General features: G+C 43.1%; 1 protein-coding gene across 1 annotated transcript; it reads left to right on the top strand.

The window, feature by feature from the left end:
• Positions 1-12,405: 12,405 nt before the first annotated feature.
• On the top strand, positions 12,406-20,134 carry TMEM271 (transmembrane protein 271). Its single transcript, XM_083180142.1, has one exon. The coding sequence runs from the start codon at positions 12,994-12,996 to the stop codon at positions 13,867-13,869; it is 876 nt and encodes a 291-aa protein (XP_083036268.1). The 5' UTR covers positions 12,406-12,993; the 3' UTR covers positions 13,870-20,134.
• The last annotated feature ends 418 nt before the right edge of the window (positions 20,135-20,552 follow it).

Here is a 20,552-nt window from a genome sequence, read left to right on the forward strand (position 1 = left end):
TGCTCGCTGCGTTCCGGAGCCTCGCCGGCTCCGGTATTTAACGAGTCAGAGGCTCGCTGCCCCTGACCGGCAAATTTGAGCTCCTGCGGCGGACGCCGCAGGGAGCCTGAGGACGGTGGCAGGCAGGGAGATGGTAGTCTCCCTGCCTGCCCCAGAACGTTTGTGGGGGGGGAGGTGGGCCCCCCAGGTGCCAGGCAGCACAGGCTGCCCCCTGGGGGTGCCAGCAGGGGACCGGGTATATTCACTACACCCGATCATGCATATGTAATGATCGGGTGAAGTGAATATATGAATATGTAATGAGCGGCTCGGCTCCGGCCCCCTGCTGGCTGGTCTGTGTAAAAAAATAATACATTTTTTAAAATTAAATATATATTCATGTGCTTACAGCACATGAATAAAAATAGCATGCCCCTCCTCAGAATAAAATTCCAGATTTTTTGACACCAATTGTAAAAAACAAAACACTTTATTTTAAAAGTTCACATTTCACTTCACCATAAAAAGATCGCGATTGCTACTCGGTGAATCATGGCGAAAAAAACCTTGAAATGTATTCGCCATCTGGTCATTGAATAGGGTGATTCACCGTTTTAGTCAGAAATTCGCCTTACAGCACAAAATCGCCATAAAAACCTGGCGAATCAACCTCATTGAATACCGCCCCATGTAGTAAATGACATAGGGGGAAATTTACTAAGGCAAATGCGCCTAAAAAATCATATTTGCATAGTGAAATACGAATTTTTTTGCCATTTACTATGCCAAAAATACACATATTCGGATTCATATATATGGCACATTCGTATTTGTATTTACAAATACGAATGTATACGCCATCGGGGAATTTGAATAGGAATCACCATTCAAAAGAATGGTGATTCCTAATTTACTAAGCGTATTATTAAAATACGGCCACTAATTATCGGCAAACTGCCGATAATTGCCGGCCAAATTCACCAGGAAAATAGACTTCAATTTCCTGTCGTATTTGGCATTAGCCTGCACGGATCAGTCAGGTCCCTCCCACGGCCATAACCAGCACCAGGCTCAAAGAGCTGGGGCTGGTTTTAAAAAATCAGGGGAAAAAATGCGTAGGGCTCCGCTGACTTTTTAAAACCAACCCCAGGCTCTAGGGCTGGGTCTGGTTCCCAAAATGAATAGGGGTCCCCCGTATTTTAAGAAACAGCCACAGGCCAACCAGCCAGCAGGGTAATGCCACAGCCGGGGGGAGCCAAAGCATTAACCCTACCGACCAGTCAGCCTGGCCAGGGGTCCTGGGGAAGTGGGGACCCCCCCAATAAAGGAGTCATCCCCCTCCAGTACTTACCTGGCCAGGCTGAAGCCTGGTGCTGTCCCTGGTACCACTGGGCATTGGGTACTGGGCTGACCTTTGTGTAAAAAATAGAATGAAACACCATTGTCTAATACTGTGCAACTATGAGAACCACAAGTCCCAGCATGCAGGGCATTAAAGGGCCTGCTGGCACTTGTAGTTCCACAGTAATAGAAATAGTTAAAAAATCACACTGACACCCAAGAAAAATAAAGATTACATCCAAAGCCCACACATACTGATACTTACCTATCTTGAGCCCGTATGTAGGTCCCCGGGTCCGTTGTCCTGGGTTCCGGGTCTGATGTCCAGGGGTCCGTGTCCGAAGAAATCCATAGGGATACCTGTGCTTGCGGCCTAGTGGCCAATCAGGAGCCGCTAGGCCGCAAGCCAGCCAATAGCGCTATAAACCACATCCCCTTGTCACTAGGTCACGCCCCCAAAATTTTGGATGTGAGCCTTCGGCACGCAAAGTGTCCCTCCTCGTCGCAGTCCAGTGTTGGGAGGTATGCAGTAGATTTGAAACATCCCTTGCTCTTACGTCTCTTACCCCTAAGTCTTTCTAATTGTTTAGTAACATCTGTATGTACTGTCCAATCCAATACTTTCACCAAGTTGATAACGTCTAAATTCTGTATCTGCTAATAGTTTAAATATCTGGCCTTCGATACAGAACAAAACATTTGGTACTTGTGTAATATCTGGCCGCCCAATTTTTTTCATTGTATCGCATCGCATCTCATGCAATATAGTGGCATACAATTCATGCGATGCGATTTTTCATTGTAAAGACCTGATTTTTAATTGTATAGTCACCCATGGGTGATTTCATTCTCCCACTATCCAACTACGCATGGAGTTGATTCTATATAGTGTGGCGAGCGCAGCGAGCCACCGAGCCCGAAGCATGGCGAGCGCAGCGAGAATACATGTAAAGTAATCCACGTCCCCTCGCGGGGCTCGCTGCTCAAGCCATATTTCGGGCTTGGTGGCTCGCTGCGCTCGCCACACTATATAAAGTCAACTCCATGCGTAGTTGGATAGTGGGGGTATGAAATCACCCATGGGTGACTATACAATTAAAAATCGGGTCTTTACAATGAAAAATCGCATCGCATCTCATTGCATCGCATGCCTTAAGTAGTGGCATGAAATGAAAAAATACACAAGTACCAAACCCATAGCCAAGCATTTCTTGGAAGCCAAACATAATATATCCAATTTCCATCACATGATTATCAATCATGTTGAAGATGATAGGCATAAAAAACCGCTGAGTATTGAAGCAAAATGGATCCATACCCTGGATACGGTTAAACCACAGGGGCTAAATGACCAATTGAACCTGTTTTTTTTTTATAAAAAAATATTTTTTGTTGGTATAAAATACTTAGTTATTACTGTTCACATCTAAAATATATATAAATATGTGGGCATATCCTTTCCAAGATGAATTATAGCATATCTTAGTACAATACATATAGAAAAATGTAACATGCATTGTTAAAGACAGTTATTGGTAATGATACAGTTTTTTAATAAGATTTTAATGTTCTCTTGTTCTACACATGATTAGGATTAGTGTATCCCGCAGCAAACGCCGTGGATCTTGATGTCACACTCAGCTGATGGTCAGAGGGCTGTCCCGAAGTTTCCCTGAAGTCATTCACCTGAAGCTGAGGGTGGAGCAGAGTACCTGGGATCTGTGGCATGGAGTTGAAGGGATAATATGTTTTTGTGCCGTCTGAAGACAGGGAAAAAATCCTGAAACGTTCCAAACCAAACATGTCTTTTGACTGATTATTGTACTGTATTTTCATGACATGCTATCTATGTTATTTAGAGAACCACGCACGGTTTCTATCCATTTTGTGAGTAATTATTCCATGTATGTGACTTTTCATTTGTCTCTTGAAATCACTTTAACTCAGGGTTGCCGACTTTGAAAAAATCCTCTCCGGGAAAAGCCCGGAGAGGAATCTTGCGTTACTCGTTTTGGGGGCGGGGCTTAACTGTGACGTCATTAAGCCCCGCCCCCATTACAACAAATAGCCGAAATAACAGTTATCCATTGAGGGGGCGGGGCTAAAACGTCACGATTGTGCCGTTTTAGCTCCGCCCCCTCCCCTGAGACCCGCGGATTGCGGCATATAAATGCCGCGATCGGGGGGCTCAGTGGGGGTCCCCCTGATTCCGGGAGGGTTGCCCACCCTTCCAGGGGCCGGGAGGAAGGACCCGATTTTCGGGAGACTCCCGCAAATTCCGGGAGGGTCGGCAACCCTGCTTTAACTGCTAATCTGAATTATGGCAATTGCAGAACCAGTGTTGTATTGTTAAGGATGTTTCTAGTCTTTGTATAACCTGTTTGAAGCTGTTGTCAGTGAGGCCTAATTTATTGGGGTATATATTTTTGGCTAGTGTTTATTTAAAACAAGCTAATTGATGTCCTTTGATTAGCTGGTCATGTGACCTCAGCTGTAGCCTCTTCTAATCAGACCTGGTATATATCTTCACTTATAAGGCAGTCCTCTGCCTGGGCAGTTCTCTAAAGGTGCGTACACACAGGGGCAATTTTGGGCAAAATCGCGGGAAATATGGTCGCTGAGCCGGGTGCGCGCTCCCGTTTTTGCCCCTGTGGTGATCGCTGGTCGCAGGAACATGCTCCTGCGACCAGCTGATTACCACTGCCGGGCTCCCCCCGGCAGTTTCTTTTTCATCAGCGACCATCTCTGGTCGCTGATGTAAAGTAGAAACTGAGCAATATATTGCTCAGCCATATATCTCAGCCATATATGGCTGAGCAATATATCTCCCCCGTGTGTACACAGCATAAGTTAGAAATATACTAATACCCCTTTCAGACATACGCGAAAATCCCGGGTTTTTTCACATGAACGCGCCCAAACCTGGGACTAGCGTATGTCCTAAAGGGTATACCCGGGATTTCACTCCCGGATACTGAGCACCTGCAATTGACCAGGGTTTTTCCCGGTATTTAACTCCCAGGTATAATACCCGGCTTATGTCTGGGTATACCCGGGCTTTTCAGTTTTACACATGTGATGTTGCTTTTTTTTGCTGCCAGGGCGTGTCCCATTTTAATGATGAAACATTGAAATGCTTGAAAAGCCTGGCTTATGTGTGAAAGGGGTATACCCGGGTTTTTCCCGGATTTGAGGTGTAGTGTGAAAGGGGGTCTGTTACTAAAATCCCGGGAGTGACCTGGGTTGAAAATCCCGGGTAAACCTGGACAAAATCCTGGGTAGTATGTCTAAAAGGGGTATAAGTGATAAATTACAAAGTGATATTACTTTTAAAGAACAGTTAAAAAAACAACATCAAGCAAGGTAAATACAATACACATTATTACATCATGCTCACCAAACTGCTACTTCTCATTTCATTACATGGAATTTTCACCAAACTTCACTCATCCTATAATCTCCCTGACACTCACCAACAGGGGCGGATCCAGGAGAAAATTACAGGGGGGCCACCATGACAGGAGGGGTGGGAGTGAGCGGTGTTAGTAGTGCCAGTGTGCATTCTCAGAGAGTGAAGCGAGATAGAGAGGAGGAGAGCAGAGAGAGTGGGAAGGAATGGGATTAGAAATAGGCCCTGACATTTTAAGTCCACAGGCCCACTGTGGAGTGAAAAGTGAAGGATGGAGTTGTGTGCAAGCCGAAGGCCGCAGGTTATTTTTTAAAGGGGGCGTGGCCATTCCAAAGGGGGCGTGTCCTTGAGTGTAGTGTACCACACCATATACCACTTTTACACATTATGCAACAAAATAGTGGACAATATTATACTTGCCGCTTACACATGATGCCAAAAAGAATGAGACAAAATTTCCATAATGCCACATGGATTAAGCCAAAATTCAGATAATGCCACATGGATTAAGCCATAGTATAGATAATGATGTATAAATAGGGACATTGTGCGCCGTCGGCGAGCCAAAAATGTACACAGTATTACATTACACATAATGTCACACACCGTAATACAAATTAAATATAATGTCACACACTGTAATGGCCATCTCACATAATGCCAACAAAGTAATGCCCATAAAACACAATGCCATACGTTGTGATGCCCATTAAACATAATGCCAATACCAAAATGCCCATTAAACATAATAATGCCTATTACATATTATACCATTTAATTGCTGCTTACCTACATACTTATTGTTAGAGGAATATCACATGTTGCCAGAGGTTACATGCTTCTTGCCAGGGGTTTTATTCTTGTTGCCATGTCATGGGATTGATATTTTTTTTTTGCCAGGGGGGAGCCAGGGTGCATGCTTGTGAAGGGTTCCATTTAAATAGCGCGCCAGCGCTACCCAAATCCACACTTCCGGATAGCGCTGGACGCACTCTTCTGTTCTGACAAACACTAGAAGTATAGTAGTACCTCTAGTGTCTGTCTCCTATAAGGCGGCGGCAGTGGTGTAGCTAGGTGCCACGGTGCCCAGAGCAAGGGCATGTTTTGCGCCCCCCCTCCCTCTCAATTTGTAGTAGGTGAGGCTCCTGCTCAGTTAAAAGTGGGCATGGACCAACATTATACCACACACCGTAATGCCCATTGCACATTTTAGTGAACTTTGTAATTCCAATTACACATAAGCCCACACATGATGCCCATTACATACTATATAACACACCGCAATGCCCATGACATACTATATAACACTGTAAACCCCATTACATACTATATAACACACTGTAATGCCCATTACATACTATATAACACACCGTAATGCCCATTAAATACTATATAACACACCGTAATGCCCATCACATACAATATAACACACCGCAATTCCCATTACATACTATATAACACATAGTACTGCCCATTACATACTATATAACACACCGTAATGCATGTCACATACTATATAACACACCGCAATGCCCATGACATACTAAATAACACACCGTAATGTCCATTACATACTATATAACACACCGTAATGTCCATCACATACTATATAACATACCGTAATGCCCATTACATACTATATAACACACCGTACTGCTCATTACATACTATATAACACACCGTAATGCCCATGACATACTATATAACACAGCGTAATGCCCATTACATACTATATAACACACTGTAATGCCCATGACATACTGTATAACACACCGTAATGCCCAAGACATACTATATAACACACCGTAATGCCCATTACATACTATATAACACCGTAATGCCCATCACATACTATATAACACACCGTAATGCCGATCACATACTATATAACACACCGTAATTCCCATTACATACTATATAACACCGTAATGCCCATCACATACTATATAACACACCGTAATTCCCATTACATACTATATAACACCGTAATGCCCATGACATACTATATAACACACCGTAATGCCCATTACATACTATATAACACACCGTAATGCCCATTACATACTATATAACACACCGTAATGCCCATTACATACTATATAACACATGGTAATGCCCAATACATACTATATAACACACCGTAATGCCCGTCACATACTATATAACACACCGTAATGCCCATGACATACTATATAACACACCGTAATGCCCATTACATACTATATATCACACCGTAATGCCCATTATACATTTGACACATAAGTGCCACTTACCTACATGCTCGATGCCAAGGGGCTTCATGCTCGACTGAATCTGCTTGGGTGCAGCAGGGTGGGAGGGTGCTTGCAGCAGGGTGGGTGCAGTAGGGTGGGATGGTTGTGTGTGCACCCCCCCCCCCCGCATGTGCTGACAGCCCGCCCCCCCGCCCCGCTCCGCTCACCCGCGACTCCCCGCTCGCCCGCTCCACAGTGTGCCCGGCCGGGAGAGAAATGTGCTCCTATCCTATGTAAAATTCATATCTCCCGCTGGACCACTAGCCAATAGGCGCTCGCGGTCCAGCAGCCGCCAGTTCATTGGCTGCTGGACCGCAAGTGCCCATTGGCTAGCGGTCCAGCAGGAGAAGCGAATTTTATACAGTAGCACATCTCTCTCCCGGCCGGGCACAGCGGGGGAGCGGGCACAGCGGGGGAGCGGGCAGCAGAAATAAATAAAAAATCCGTCTGAAATTACAAGGGGGACACGTGCCCGGATCCCCCCCCCCTGAATCCGCCAGTGCTCACCACTCTGTGCACATTGCCTCTTCTATTATTCACTCCCCTCTTCTAAACACTCATGAGCTCTTTACTTACTTCTCTACTTGTACTTTCACATCCACATCCCACCAACAATACAAAAAAACACAAACATCCACCTTTATCTATCTCTCCTTTCTAATCTTATTAGCTGGTGACATATCACCAAACCCAGGCCCAAACCACCTGTCCCACTCAGAGTTTACTGGTTGTATGCCTAGAAATTCGGCTAACCTCATAAATATCACATGCCTCCCACCACACTCCAAACAACTTAAATGTGCCCTATTGAATGCACGCTCTGTTTGCAATAAATTAACATCCATCCATGACCTCTTTATCGCTCACAAATTCAACCTGCTGGCCATTACAGAAACCTGGCTCACACAATCAGACACGGCCTCGCCTGCAGCACTGTCACATGGTGGTTTCTACTTCACTCACACCTCCAGGCCTGGTAACTGTAAAGAAGGTGGGGTTGGTATATTACTGTCACAAGACTTCACATACTCAGTTCTATCACCTGTTCCTTCACTCACATTTACATCATTTAAAGTTCACTCTATTAGGGTTTTTTCTCCTTTCTCTCTGCGTGTTGCTGCTATCTATCGCCCACCTGGGCTTCCCAAAACTCAATTTCTAGAAGATTTCTCTGCCTGGCTCCCCCATTTCTTATCCTCTGACATCTCCACTGTCATCCTGGGTGACTTCAATATTGCTATTGACAGTCCACCATCTTTGCATGCTTCCAAACTCCTCTCTCTAACCTCCTCTCTCGGCCACTCCCAGTGGTCTGACTCCTCTACTCATGAGGAAGGCCACTGCCTTGACCTTGTTTTCACCAGGCTGTGCTCAGTCTCTGATTTTACTAACACTCCCTTCCCTCTCTCTGATCACAATCTCATTACCCTCTCGCTCTCCTCCATTACCCCAAGCTCACTGACACTGAAATCATGCATGCCTACTCTAACCCGCAGAAATACTAATGCTATTAATTTTCCACAACTTACCACCTCCCTGCAACAACAGCTCTCACTAATTTCTACATTTACCTCTCCTAACTCTGCTGTTTCCCACCTCTACCAGACTCTTGAAACAGCCCTTGATGACGTGGCTCCAGCTACCCATTACACTCCACATAGGCTTAAATGCCAACCGTGGCACACCAAAACAACAAGACAACTACGAAATCAGTCACGTAAAATGGAACGCCAATGGCGCAAATCTCATAGTATGACTGCTTTCCTCACATATAAAACTAGCTACCACTCCTACTGCAAAGCTTTGGACGCTGCCAAACAAACATACTACCAATCTCTCATCTCTTTTCATGCCACCAACCCTAAGCGACTTTTTAACACATTTAAGTCTCTTCTGTACCCTCCCCCTCCTCCCCCACCGGCTACCATCAGTGCACAAGAACTTGCCTCCTACTTTAAGGACAAAATTGATAACATCCAAGGGTACTTGTGTAGTTTCACTACTTCCGAGTTCTACCCTCACCACAACTATCTAAAATAAACTAACTTAACTCCATGCCAACATATCCATGTTGGCATGGAGTTGATTTTAGATAGCGTGGCGAGCATAGCGAGCCACCGAGCCCGAAGCGTGAAACTACACAAGCACCCATCCGAGATGAAATGGTATGCTCTTCCACAACCTCTAACCCTCTTTCTTCCCCACCTGAACCCTTTTGCACTTTCTCTTCATTTGATCCCACAAATGAAAAGGAAGTATCCGCACTCTTCTTATCCTCTTACTCTACTACCTCTCCTCTCGATCCTATACCTGCGCAAGTCATTAAAAATCTATCTCCTGTGATTATTCCAACCTTAACTAAAATCTGCAATCTCTCTCTTACTACTGATACTTTTCCTTCTCTGCTCAAACATGCAGTGATAACTCCTATTCTAAAAAAAAAACCTAACTCTCTCTCTAACTATCGTCCTATATCTCAGCTCCCATGCCTCTCCAAGCTACTGGAGAGACTTGTCTACTCTCGCCTCACAAACTTTCTTAACTCTAACACCCTATTAGACCCACTTCACTCAGGCTTTCGCTCTCAACACTCCACTGAGGCTGCACTGACTAAAGTGGTGAATGATCTGGTAACGGCTAAGTCTAAAGGCCATTACTCACTACTTATTCTTCTTGATCTTTCTGCTGCATTTGACACCGTCGATCACTCTCTTCTCTTACAAACACTACACTCCCTAGGTCTTAATGATACAGCCCTTTCCTGGTTCACATCTTACCTATCTGATCGCTCTTTCATTGTTCGCTTCTCTAACTCTACTTCCTCTTCATTACCTCTGTCAGTCGGAGTTCCGCAAGGTTCAGTCTTAGGTCCTCTGCTTTTCTCAATCTATACCTCCTCTCTTGGCAAACTAATCAGCTCTTTCAGATTTCAGTATCACTTGTATGCTGATGATACTCAAATCTATCTATCAACACCAGAGTTGTCACCATTGGTTTTGGGTCGAGTCTCTGATTATCTCTCTGCCATCTCATCTTGGATGTCTTGTCGCCAACTCAAACTCAATATTTCCAAAACGGAATTACTTATATTCCCGCCAACTAAGAACAGTTTCCATCCTGATATCTCCATCGCTGTTGACAACTCGACAATCTACCCTACCCCACAAGCTCGTTGCTTAGGGGTCATCCTCGACTCTGAACTGTCCTTTCTCCCCCACATTCAATCTGTCTCCAAATCATGTTACATGCATCTAAAAAAACATATCCAAAATACGACCCTATCTCACACAAGACACTACCAAATCTCTTATCCATGCACTCGTTATATCCCGCATTGATTATTGCAATAGTCTCCTAACTGGTCTTCCCAAGAACAGACTCTCACCACTGCAATCAATTTTAAATGCTGCTGCTAGGCTGATCTTCCTTGCAAGACGCTCATCGTCTGTTGATCCGCTCTGCCAGTCCCTCCATTGGTTGCCTGTATATTACCGTATTCAATATAAAACACTTCTACTTGCATATAAAGCTATTAACCATACTGCACCAGCATATATCTCTGCACTTATCACAAAATATCTCCCATCTCGACCACTATGCTCTACACAAGATCTGCGTCTCTCTTCTGCACGGATCACTAGCTCCCATTCACTATTACAGGACTTTCATCTGGCTTCTCCCATCCTATGGAATGCCCTTCCATGCACATTAAGACTCTCCAAACTTTCAAGCGTTCCCTGAAAACTCACCTCTTCAGGCAAGCCTATCATATTTAAGTTCTACATGCATAACCCTCCGAGGCACTTATGTATTATATAACTTCCCTTCTGGACTTGTAACTGCTATGCTATTACTGGTGCCTGTACTTGTGTTTCCCCCTTATATCCCTATAGATTGTAAGCTTGCAGCAGGGCCCTCCTACCTCCAAGTCTGTCTGTTGTTGCCCAGTTAGTCTTATCACTGTCTACTATTGTAAAGCGCAACGGAATCTGCTGCGCTATATAAGAAACTGTAAATAAATAAATAAACAAGCAATCCATCATTTAATTGTTATATTTTCTTATCTTTTATACATATTTTTACTTTAAATTATTATAATTTATATAGACATCTTTATTCCCAGATGCTGTGATCTAAGTTTTTTCTTTTCCTTTTTGTTATTTTTACCCACCTGGTAGGGACGGCCAATCCCTTGATCGCACACAGCAGGGAACTATATATATTTTATATATATATATATATATATATATATATATATATATATATATATATATATATATATATAAATTATTCTTATATCTATTATAGAATTCCATCCAGTCCTTGGACACTATACTTTGTGAACTTTTGTTTGCTTACATTAAAGACAGACCTTCACAGGTATCAGGTGAATCAACATTTCAGTTTAATGATACCCTTTATCAGGATATCCTGATGGAGGTTATCATTAAACCGAAATGTTGATTTACCTGATACCTGTGAAGTTCTGTCTTTAATGAATGCCCGAGTGTGCTGCCTTCTACCTCTAAATTATATATATATATATATATATATATATATATATATATATATATATATATATATGATGGAAGAAAGGATGGCACTCCAGGGTCTTTGTAACAAACGTGCTGTATTTCAAAGCAAAGCAAAAGCCAACGTTTCGGGGGTGATCCCCCTTTGTCAAGGCGTCACCCCCGAAACGTTGGCTTTTGCTTTGCTTTGAAATACAGCACGTTTGTTACAAAGACCCTGGAGTGCCATCCTTTCTTCCATCCTACACCATTCTCTTGGAGGGGCACCAGGACAGTTGACTGCCACGGAGAGTGCCGGGCCGCATCCTCACTCTATATATATATATATATATATATATATATATATATATATATATATATCCATGTATGATAATATAAAATATAAAATTGCCTTTATCTGTTGTTTTCTGGTAAATTTAAGTCAACAGCAGCAGTGCATTTGATTCATGCACCAACCCTCATTACAATCAAGGTATTCAGTAAATGCTGGTACAATATGTGCCTACGGCCTGTAAACTTGGCATGCTAGCTCTGCTGAGTAAAACAGATTATTATACAGTCACTCAGGAATACAAAAGTTTCAGCAGTCGAATAAACATTACACGCTGCAGTGCTATACATTTAAATCCATTACAACCATTGTTCATAGTATTATGCAAAATGTTTACTTGGCAATTAAGAAGGATAAACAGAAGGTCTTTTCAGTGTGTTTGTTCCATTTTATTTAATTGAAAACCAAAATGCAATCACTGGAAGAAAATACCAATTAACTTATGAATTCTTGCAGTGATGGGCAGTGATTTAAGATCACTGTTGTGATGTTCAGATTCCCCAGTTTTGTGCTTTTGCACAATGCAGCATTCCCTCAATGAAGCAGTTCTTCTCTATGCAACTAGCCCTTTGCACCATTAACCTCTTCCCTGCTTTGAAGATATGCAGGTTAAAGATAGCGATTCTGGGGGAGGGAGCTCTGTGTGGGCTTCATGACATCAACTGCTAAGTGATTGGGTTTTTTTTTTTCCTAGCCTAAAACGGACTGGTGTGCAGCAGAGCTGGCTGGTGTAAAGTCTGACAGGCTTTCTTGTCTATTCCTCTGCACATTGCCTGTATTCCCCCCTCTCTCACATCAATATTTAATCCTCTTCAAGAGCAATGAGATAATGCAATGTGCAGAGGCTGGGAAGGTGCAGTGAGAGAGAGCCGTGCTGCTGCATGCTACTACAACTGCTGTTGCTGACTGGACTCGGCAAGCCAGGATACTCGGGCTGAGCACTGGTGCATGCAGCTCTACAAGCTCTCTCACTAAAACATGTCCTCTCCGGACCCCACCACCTCCTTCCTGGAAAGGGCAGCTGGGGAGGAGGACACGGGAGGATGAGGAGAGAGAGACGGCCAGAGCATAGGAGGAGGAGGAGAAGGAGAGGAGGGGGTGCTGGAAGAAGTGAGGCCGGCGCGGAGGATGAAGTGGGGTGTCCGGGGAGCTTGCACAGCGCTCTCCAGCTGCTTCTTGCTTGCCTGCGCCTTAAGTGCGGCCGCCGTTGGCCTCAAGTGCTTCTCTTTGGGTTCTGAGCTGAAGGGTGAACCATTCCGTCTGGGCACAGCCGCCGGCGCCTTCTACTCTGGATTGCTGCTATCAGCTGGCCTCTCGCTCTTGGGCTCTGCCCTACTCTGCTGCCGAGAGGACGCGGCAGGGGAGAGTAAACCCGGCAGCCAGAATTTCCTCCTCCTCGGCGTGCTAGTCTTTATGTTGGGAGTGTTGAGCGCTTTTGCTGGGGCGGTGATAGATGGGGACACCGTGTCACTAGTGGAGAGGAAGTACTCACACTTTTGCCTGCAGCAACCCACACCTGGCGCAGGCAGCAGCACCACCACCAAGTGCCAGAAGCTGAAGGATTACCAGCGGGGTTTGGTTATTTCCACCATTTTTAACTCCCTGGAGTGCCTGCTTGGGCTCATCAACTTGTTGCTAGTAAAAAACTACAAGTCCTCCCAGCAGCGCCGCAGAAGGAGGAGAAGATGTGGGGGAAGGCGCTTCCAGAGGCAAAACAGGGGCTCGATTTTCTCTAATGAGGAGCAGGACTACTCCCCTGGGGATTTCACTATCCAGAGTGTGTCCTATATCAATGTTGGGGTGTTTCACCTGTTTGATGAAGCGGGGGTGGAGGTGCACTGTGGGGGCCACCCATCTCTGGAGCTCCCTGGTTACTCCCCTATGGACCCAGATTTAAATCCATCTTACCCCTATTGTTACCCTCTACCTAATGAGCAGCCCCCTCCTTATGATGAGATTTACCCTGCTACTGAAATGTGCAGCAGCAGCACAACCACCACATAACATCCACCTGACTGCTGCATAGACCTTACTTCTCCATGATCTGCACTGACAATCATTGATGCCTGCAAATGTGACAGGGACACGTTACACAAGGACTACCACACTGTATCTAAACGGTTGTGTTCAGATAATGCTCATAGCCAGTGTATGGTAAGGGGTGAAAGCTACAACATGTTGACTGGTGTTTGTATGTGTGCGAGTGTATGTACTTGGTGGTCCCAAGAGATGAACCTGTCTTCACTTGACTCCAATTGAAATAATTTATTTGATATATGTGGAGTCAGTAGTGAAGACCATAGATCTATCAGTATTTCCTCCTCTTCACATTTACTTTGTCATACCAGTGTAAATCTAAATTTTGTTATTCGTCACTATTGCCATGGTTACAGTGTCTAGCTACAAAATTATTATGTCAGTATAAATAGGCTTTTATTTCATGTCTGATGAGATTACTCATCTTTACCAAATCTCAAGATTTTATCAGTAAATGCTTCTGATCATGTCACTGCTCCTACCATTTTTTCTTATTAATGAATCATCAAATAATGTTTAATAAGAAAGCAGAGAGCCTCCAAAATTGGATTTATTGCAAAGAAGAAAAACAAAATTGCACAAAGCTTTCTTGGCAGCACACTAGCCAGGGGCAGGATTGGGAATGAGTACAGGGGTGCTGAGAGTAAAGGTGGCCCATCAAGGTGAGGCTGTGTGGAATATGGGTTTTGCATAGAGAGCTGCTGAATGCCCTTGCAGCACAGACAGAGTTAATAAAGGTCTGTGTCTTTGTTGGCTTGGCAGCTGATCACATGTTATGTGGGTTGAACTATTCAGATGTGTTGTTGTGAAGTGATTGTGCTTCTCAGAATGAGTCTTTGCTTGAAAACAGTTTGACACTTGTAGGAGTCACTGGGCGAAGAAGGGTCAGATTACAAGCACTGATTTCACACTGATCCAGTCTCTCCTGGTCTTCTGTCATCTCTCACATACTGTAGTTGCCAAGTGTCTCTTATGCCCAGGAACAACCCCAGGTTTTGCAGATTTTACCCTGGACATTCGTACCCCTGGAAAAGTCCCTGTTTTTCTGTATTGACTTAGAGAGGAATCCATTTACTACTTTCTATACATTGAATACAACTATGTCTGTAGCTGGATCTCTATGAGTTAATTTCATACAGTAAAATAATTTGATTATAAGTAACCAAGGTCAGTAAAATGATCTAAATGGGGATTGCAGTAAATTTATGCACATCTGAATAGTACCAAGTCTGATGATATGCTGATCTGTTCAGCAAAGGGTCCTTTGAAATTATTGTCAATTGTTAGCATAAATGGACCTGTCTCACATCTTCTAGCAAGGCTCCTGTATGTGAGACAGCAAGTGATCAGACATGTCTAGTTCCTGCTTTCATGAGCAGATTGCTACAGTACAGTATGTGGGGGAAGAGAGTCCCCCACTGGAAGTACAGCAGTGATCATGTCTATTCTCATCAGAAGAACATTTTGTATTACTTTTTAGAAAGATTGTGAGGTGGTTGGAAAATCAACTTGTAATCTTATTTTTTATTTATTAAACAGACGGGGTGGAAGGAGACAAGCATGGGTTGAGCAAGCTGTTTAGGAGTTACTGTATGTGCCTTAGTGAAATCCAGCATCACCTCAGCTAGTTACTTGTTCTGAACAGTTCATGTCAGACTGGCAGGGTATTCTGGGATCTAGTTCCATAACAGCTGGAGATTCACAGGTTGTTTTCCTCACCCTTCACACACATGTCAGAGACAGATGACTTATAACAACGTTCTTCTTCAATTTCCCCAAACTATATGTACAGCTGGAGCACCTCTCAGCCAGCGCCGGGGCTCGCCAGATTGCCCCCGCTGGCGAGATGGCGCTCCAACTGACTGGCATCCCCCACACACGCATGTCCCAGTTACCGTGCGGCAAGGGACGCGAACCCTGCCCGTCTCCGCTTCGGGGAGACGGGCAGGGTTGGGGGGGGGGAGCAGGGAGGTGGGGGAACGCGTCAGGGACCGGCGGCGGTGAGCTCCGTTAGAAGGGGATGCCCACGTGTCTCATGTGCACGCGTCCCCTTCCGGCGGCTAGCGGTTGGCGATCCGACTGCCAGCCCCCGGATGGAAGAGGCCGGCATTATCTGTAGCACTGGTATTGGAGAATTTGCTGGGGCGATCACTTCCTACTTCATTTAGGATATATGCAGGGGGTGTTTAATGAATTATTGTGCCACCACGTGTTTGGCTGCTAGAGAAAAAAAAAAGTAATGAAACTAACTATAAAACATGCCTGATTTTATACCGAATATTATTGACCCTTTAAATCTAGCAGTCAAAACTAGCAAAGGTGTGGTGGCTGTGAATGTGCTGCTTAGTACCTTACCAGTTCACTGTCATACTGCTCAAGTTGTGACTACTCTATGGAAAGCATGGTTCCTGTCACATAAGAGTACTTTGGGGTCTATTCACAAAGCACTGAAAAGAATGGAGAAGTGAGCCGGTGGATAAGTTGCCCATGGTAACCAATCAGCTGATACATCTAATTAAAAAAAATGCACTTTAGAAATGTTACTTCAAAGCTCATTGATTACCATGGGCAACTGTTCCACTGGGTCACTTCTCCAGTGTTTTCAGTAATCCATAAACAGACCCCTTTATTACACTGCATTTCAAACCCCATGAGGCTTAAGCTGGGTCCACACTGTAGCGATGGCATTTTATTCCAACATCGGAATGAATCCCCTTCAGCTCATACACACTGGAGTGATGTTATTGAAGGAATGAAAAAACACTGTTCCGTCCTTTATTAACCCCTTTTGTGGGGTTTTTTTTTTCAGGGAGCGCTCCCCACTGGGTGAGTTTTTTCTGGGCAGCGACACTGAACCGTCAATCAGCCACTGCCCGGCGTCCCATCCCTACATGCGGCGACCCTGCTTGTTATAAGCCAGCGCCGCAGGCTGCAATGCAACAGCCGGGGAGGCAGGGTAAGCCGGGGGCGCGGCGGAGGAGAGGGAGCCGGGCAGTGCTGAAGCTGCCTGAGTTCTGCGATGAACTCAGCAGCACTGCCCGATGCTAATCACTGGCAATCCCGAGAATTTTCCAGGCTTGCCAGCCTGGGCATTAAGGCATAGCCCGGACAAGTCTCGGGATTACAGTGAAGGGGTTAACATGCAGGGTGTCTCTATGATGTTGCTAGGTTTGATGTGCAGCACATGCTCAATACACACATAGGGCAAGATGTACTAAGCCTTGAACAGTGATAAAGTGGAAAGTGATAAACCACCAACCAATCAGCTCCTAACTATAATTTTGTCTAACACAGCCTGTCTAACACCATATGACAGTTAGGAGCTGATTGGCTGGTAGTTTATCACTCTCCATTTTATCACATAGAGTGAATTGAGGAGATATGCTGGTCCGATCTTTCCAACCAGACAGCATATCACTCAGTATGTACCCAGCTTAAGCGATAAAGCACAGCCATGTGCTAGGGAAACAGCAGTTTGCACTAAGTGTTATCCCGCCAGAGTGTTATCCCACCCCTGTGCATGGCTGCAAATGCCATCGCAGCCATGCAAACAGATGCAAATCCATTCACAACCACTCCACCATGGAATGTTTCCCTACCCCATCCCCCCATGAGTGCAGTAGCCTGTGATTTACTCTGCGCTGCAATGAAGGATGGGTTGATCGGGTCCAGAGCTGACATCAGCATTCCTCCCATAAAACACCTGGTTACTGCCTGCATTTTTACAGACACTCTTATTAAATGTCCAGGTCCCTCCTCCAAATGCCGGCTTCCTGTCAATCAGCCAGCATGCAGCTCGCATTCTAAAGCTGTTGCGGGCTTTGTTTGCACAGAGGGCTCATGCGCTTGTGCAGTCTAATGATAATTGCTGGCGCTACAAATTCACATGCCAGCGAACAGGCCTGAAATACCCTCAAAGAGCAAATAAAGTGCAAATCTCTATTTAAAGCAATGCACTTGCACTGTTTAAATTCAATACTGGACCATTTTTGTGTTGAAATGCCCTTTGTCTCATGAGACTGATAAACAGGAGGAAAGGGACTATAGGTATTCTCATACTGTACCTTTGGAATACAAATACTGATAGATTAGAGAGAAAGGTATGTATTTGTTTTTTTAATTCGCAAATGTTGCACCTTGAAAAGCACATTTAAAGGTATATTCTTTGTACATATGCCTGCCAAATATAAAGCTCTTTGCATAAGAGTACAGTATTCAGATGGTTCAAAATGAAGCGCATTATTTACTGCTATCATTTATGACCCTTCCTCGAATATAATTTGCAGTTGACACATAAATCATATGGATAGAGAAAAGGCCAGTACAAGAGGCACTTTATGTGTTATTAGAGTATTCATTTTGTAATTAAAAATGAAGATATTATTTTTATTGCCAACTGATCTTGTGCCATTTACTATAGCTTTGGGTACACACATTATTTACAGATCATTTATGATTGTACTTAAAATGCTTGTTTTATGCCGTCAAAAAATAGGCATTCATGTATATTATTCATGCTGAATGTATTATCCACAATATTGCATGAACACGTCCACAATCTGTGTAGACAACCTATGACCTCCTTAGTACTAATATTACAACCATTAAGTCAATGTTGCATGCTTTAGTTTAATGTTTCAATCCATGTTACCATGGCAATCACATGCTGATTGTTTTACTTGAATGCTATTTTGGTATTGACACTAAAACTCTAAACCTACTCTTTCATTCATTTTCTTTATAATGCATATGATCTGAATTGATTCTGGCTACATTTTGGCAGTGCTATGGTAAATACAGTGTAAAGGTGCATACACACTGTACAATTTTTTTGACCAATTTGGTTGAAAGACATTTCCATAGAACCCAGTGTCCTGGACAAAAGATGTTGACAAAAGATATTGTCAACAAACAAACGATGAACGATGATGCGCATACCCGCCAGTTGTTTATCAAGATTGTTCGTCAACTGTGCATGCAGCTCAATTTGAATATCTTTCAAAAAGAACCTATAAACTGTAGCTAGATCTTTCTTCTTTCGTCTGTCGTCAATATCTTTAGTCAACATCTTTAGTCCAGGACACTGGGTTCAATGGAAATGTCTTTCAACCAAATTGGTCAAAAAAATTGTACAGTGTGTTAGTGTCGTATAGAAAAATGAAAGAAAGAAAAACAGGTGTGTTTGGTAAACTTGTGGCATGAGATGAGAGAAATGATATAAGAAAATGTCATGTAAATTGAGTTTCGAGGTCCAACAGGCCTGACAAGGATTTAATCATTGAGTTTGACTTTTCTTCACCATTCCTCATATTTAATTTATGCTCTGGGGAAGGAGAGTGAATTTATACTGCTGTGATGTATAGTTGGGATAGGACCAGGAACACTTAATGCCAAATTCCGCTGTTGAAAAGTACAACAATTTGTTCCCAAATGTGGAATGAGGTGATTGTTTTTCAGAATAGTTTAAAAGTTTTGCTCATCTTAAACATAAGCTTATAGCATGCCATTATGTATGTCCCCAATGTCTTTTATCCAGGGTCATATTATAAGACTTAACTAAAACTAGATATGTAACACAGATTATGAATCAAACATACTGTCACTTTTTCCATGTATGTGTCAGTACCAACTAGATTTTCCATTTCTTATCTACAAAACTAAATTCACTTACTTTTACTTCTTTGCATTCTTTCATTCATTCATAATATATATGTATTTATTTATTTGTGGATTGTATTAGTTCACAATGCCAATGAACCCAGTATAACATAGTTTGGGAGAGGTAGCTTGGTGTATAACTGACATAAAACAATAGACCAAATATCAAGTTTATAGTACATGTATCGCCTGTTTTTAATTGAAGCTTATGGGTAATTTACTTATATTTAATCATAAAGCCAATGCCAATTGAACAGATTCTTTTGTTAAATAGTATTTTTGAGAGAATTAAGTTGCATTGTCATTGGATAAATACCTGCAATAATGATATATTGTTTAAATATAGCAGAAATAGGTTGAGTAATGAGTAAATGGTAGTAATGAAGGCAGCATGTTTTAATCCTGAGTGCCAACATCTCTGTGAGAGATGTTCAAAATATCCGCTTAAAATGCCAGTGTTGCTCACATTTGTTATACAAATTCAAATAAAAAATGTTGTGTAAAAAAGATTATATTTCCTATACAAGGTAAGCAATACAGGTCATTAGGATGAATAAAAATATTTGCTTGGCAATTTTCACACCTATTTTGACAAATTCACTTGACACTCAAAGGGCAGTATTCAATGAGAAAAATTCTCTGTGTTTTATGGAGAATTTTTGCTTTTTTCGCCCTGGACGGAGCATTTTGCTCTCCAAAAGTGAACCACCCTATTCAATGTGAAATATTCGCCGTCTTTCTAAGTGATTTTCGCCGTCTCTCTCCGTGTAGAAATTCTCCATCTTTTGATGGAGAGCTGGAATGTGAACTTTTAATCTAAAAGGTTTTTTTTTTTCATTTTGGTGTCAAAAAATCAGGTTTTTTTTTCTGTGAAGGGGCATGTTATTTTTATTCATGTGCTTATAGCACATGAATATATATTTAATTAAAAAAAATATATATATATATTTTTTTTTTTTTTTTTTTACACAGTGCAGCCAGCAGGGGGCCGG

The sequence above is a fragment of the Crinia signifera genome, chromosome 1, assembly GCF_055691185.1.
Source record: "Crinia signifera chromosome 1, ASM5569118v1, whole genome shotgun sequence".
In the NCBI taxonomy this organism is placed as follows: Eukaryota; Metazoa; Chordata; class Amphibia; order Anura; family Myobatrachidae; genus Crinia; species Crinia signifera.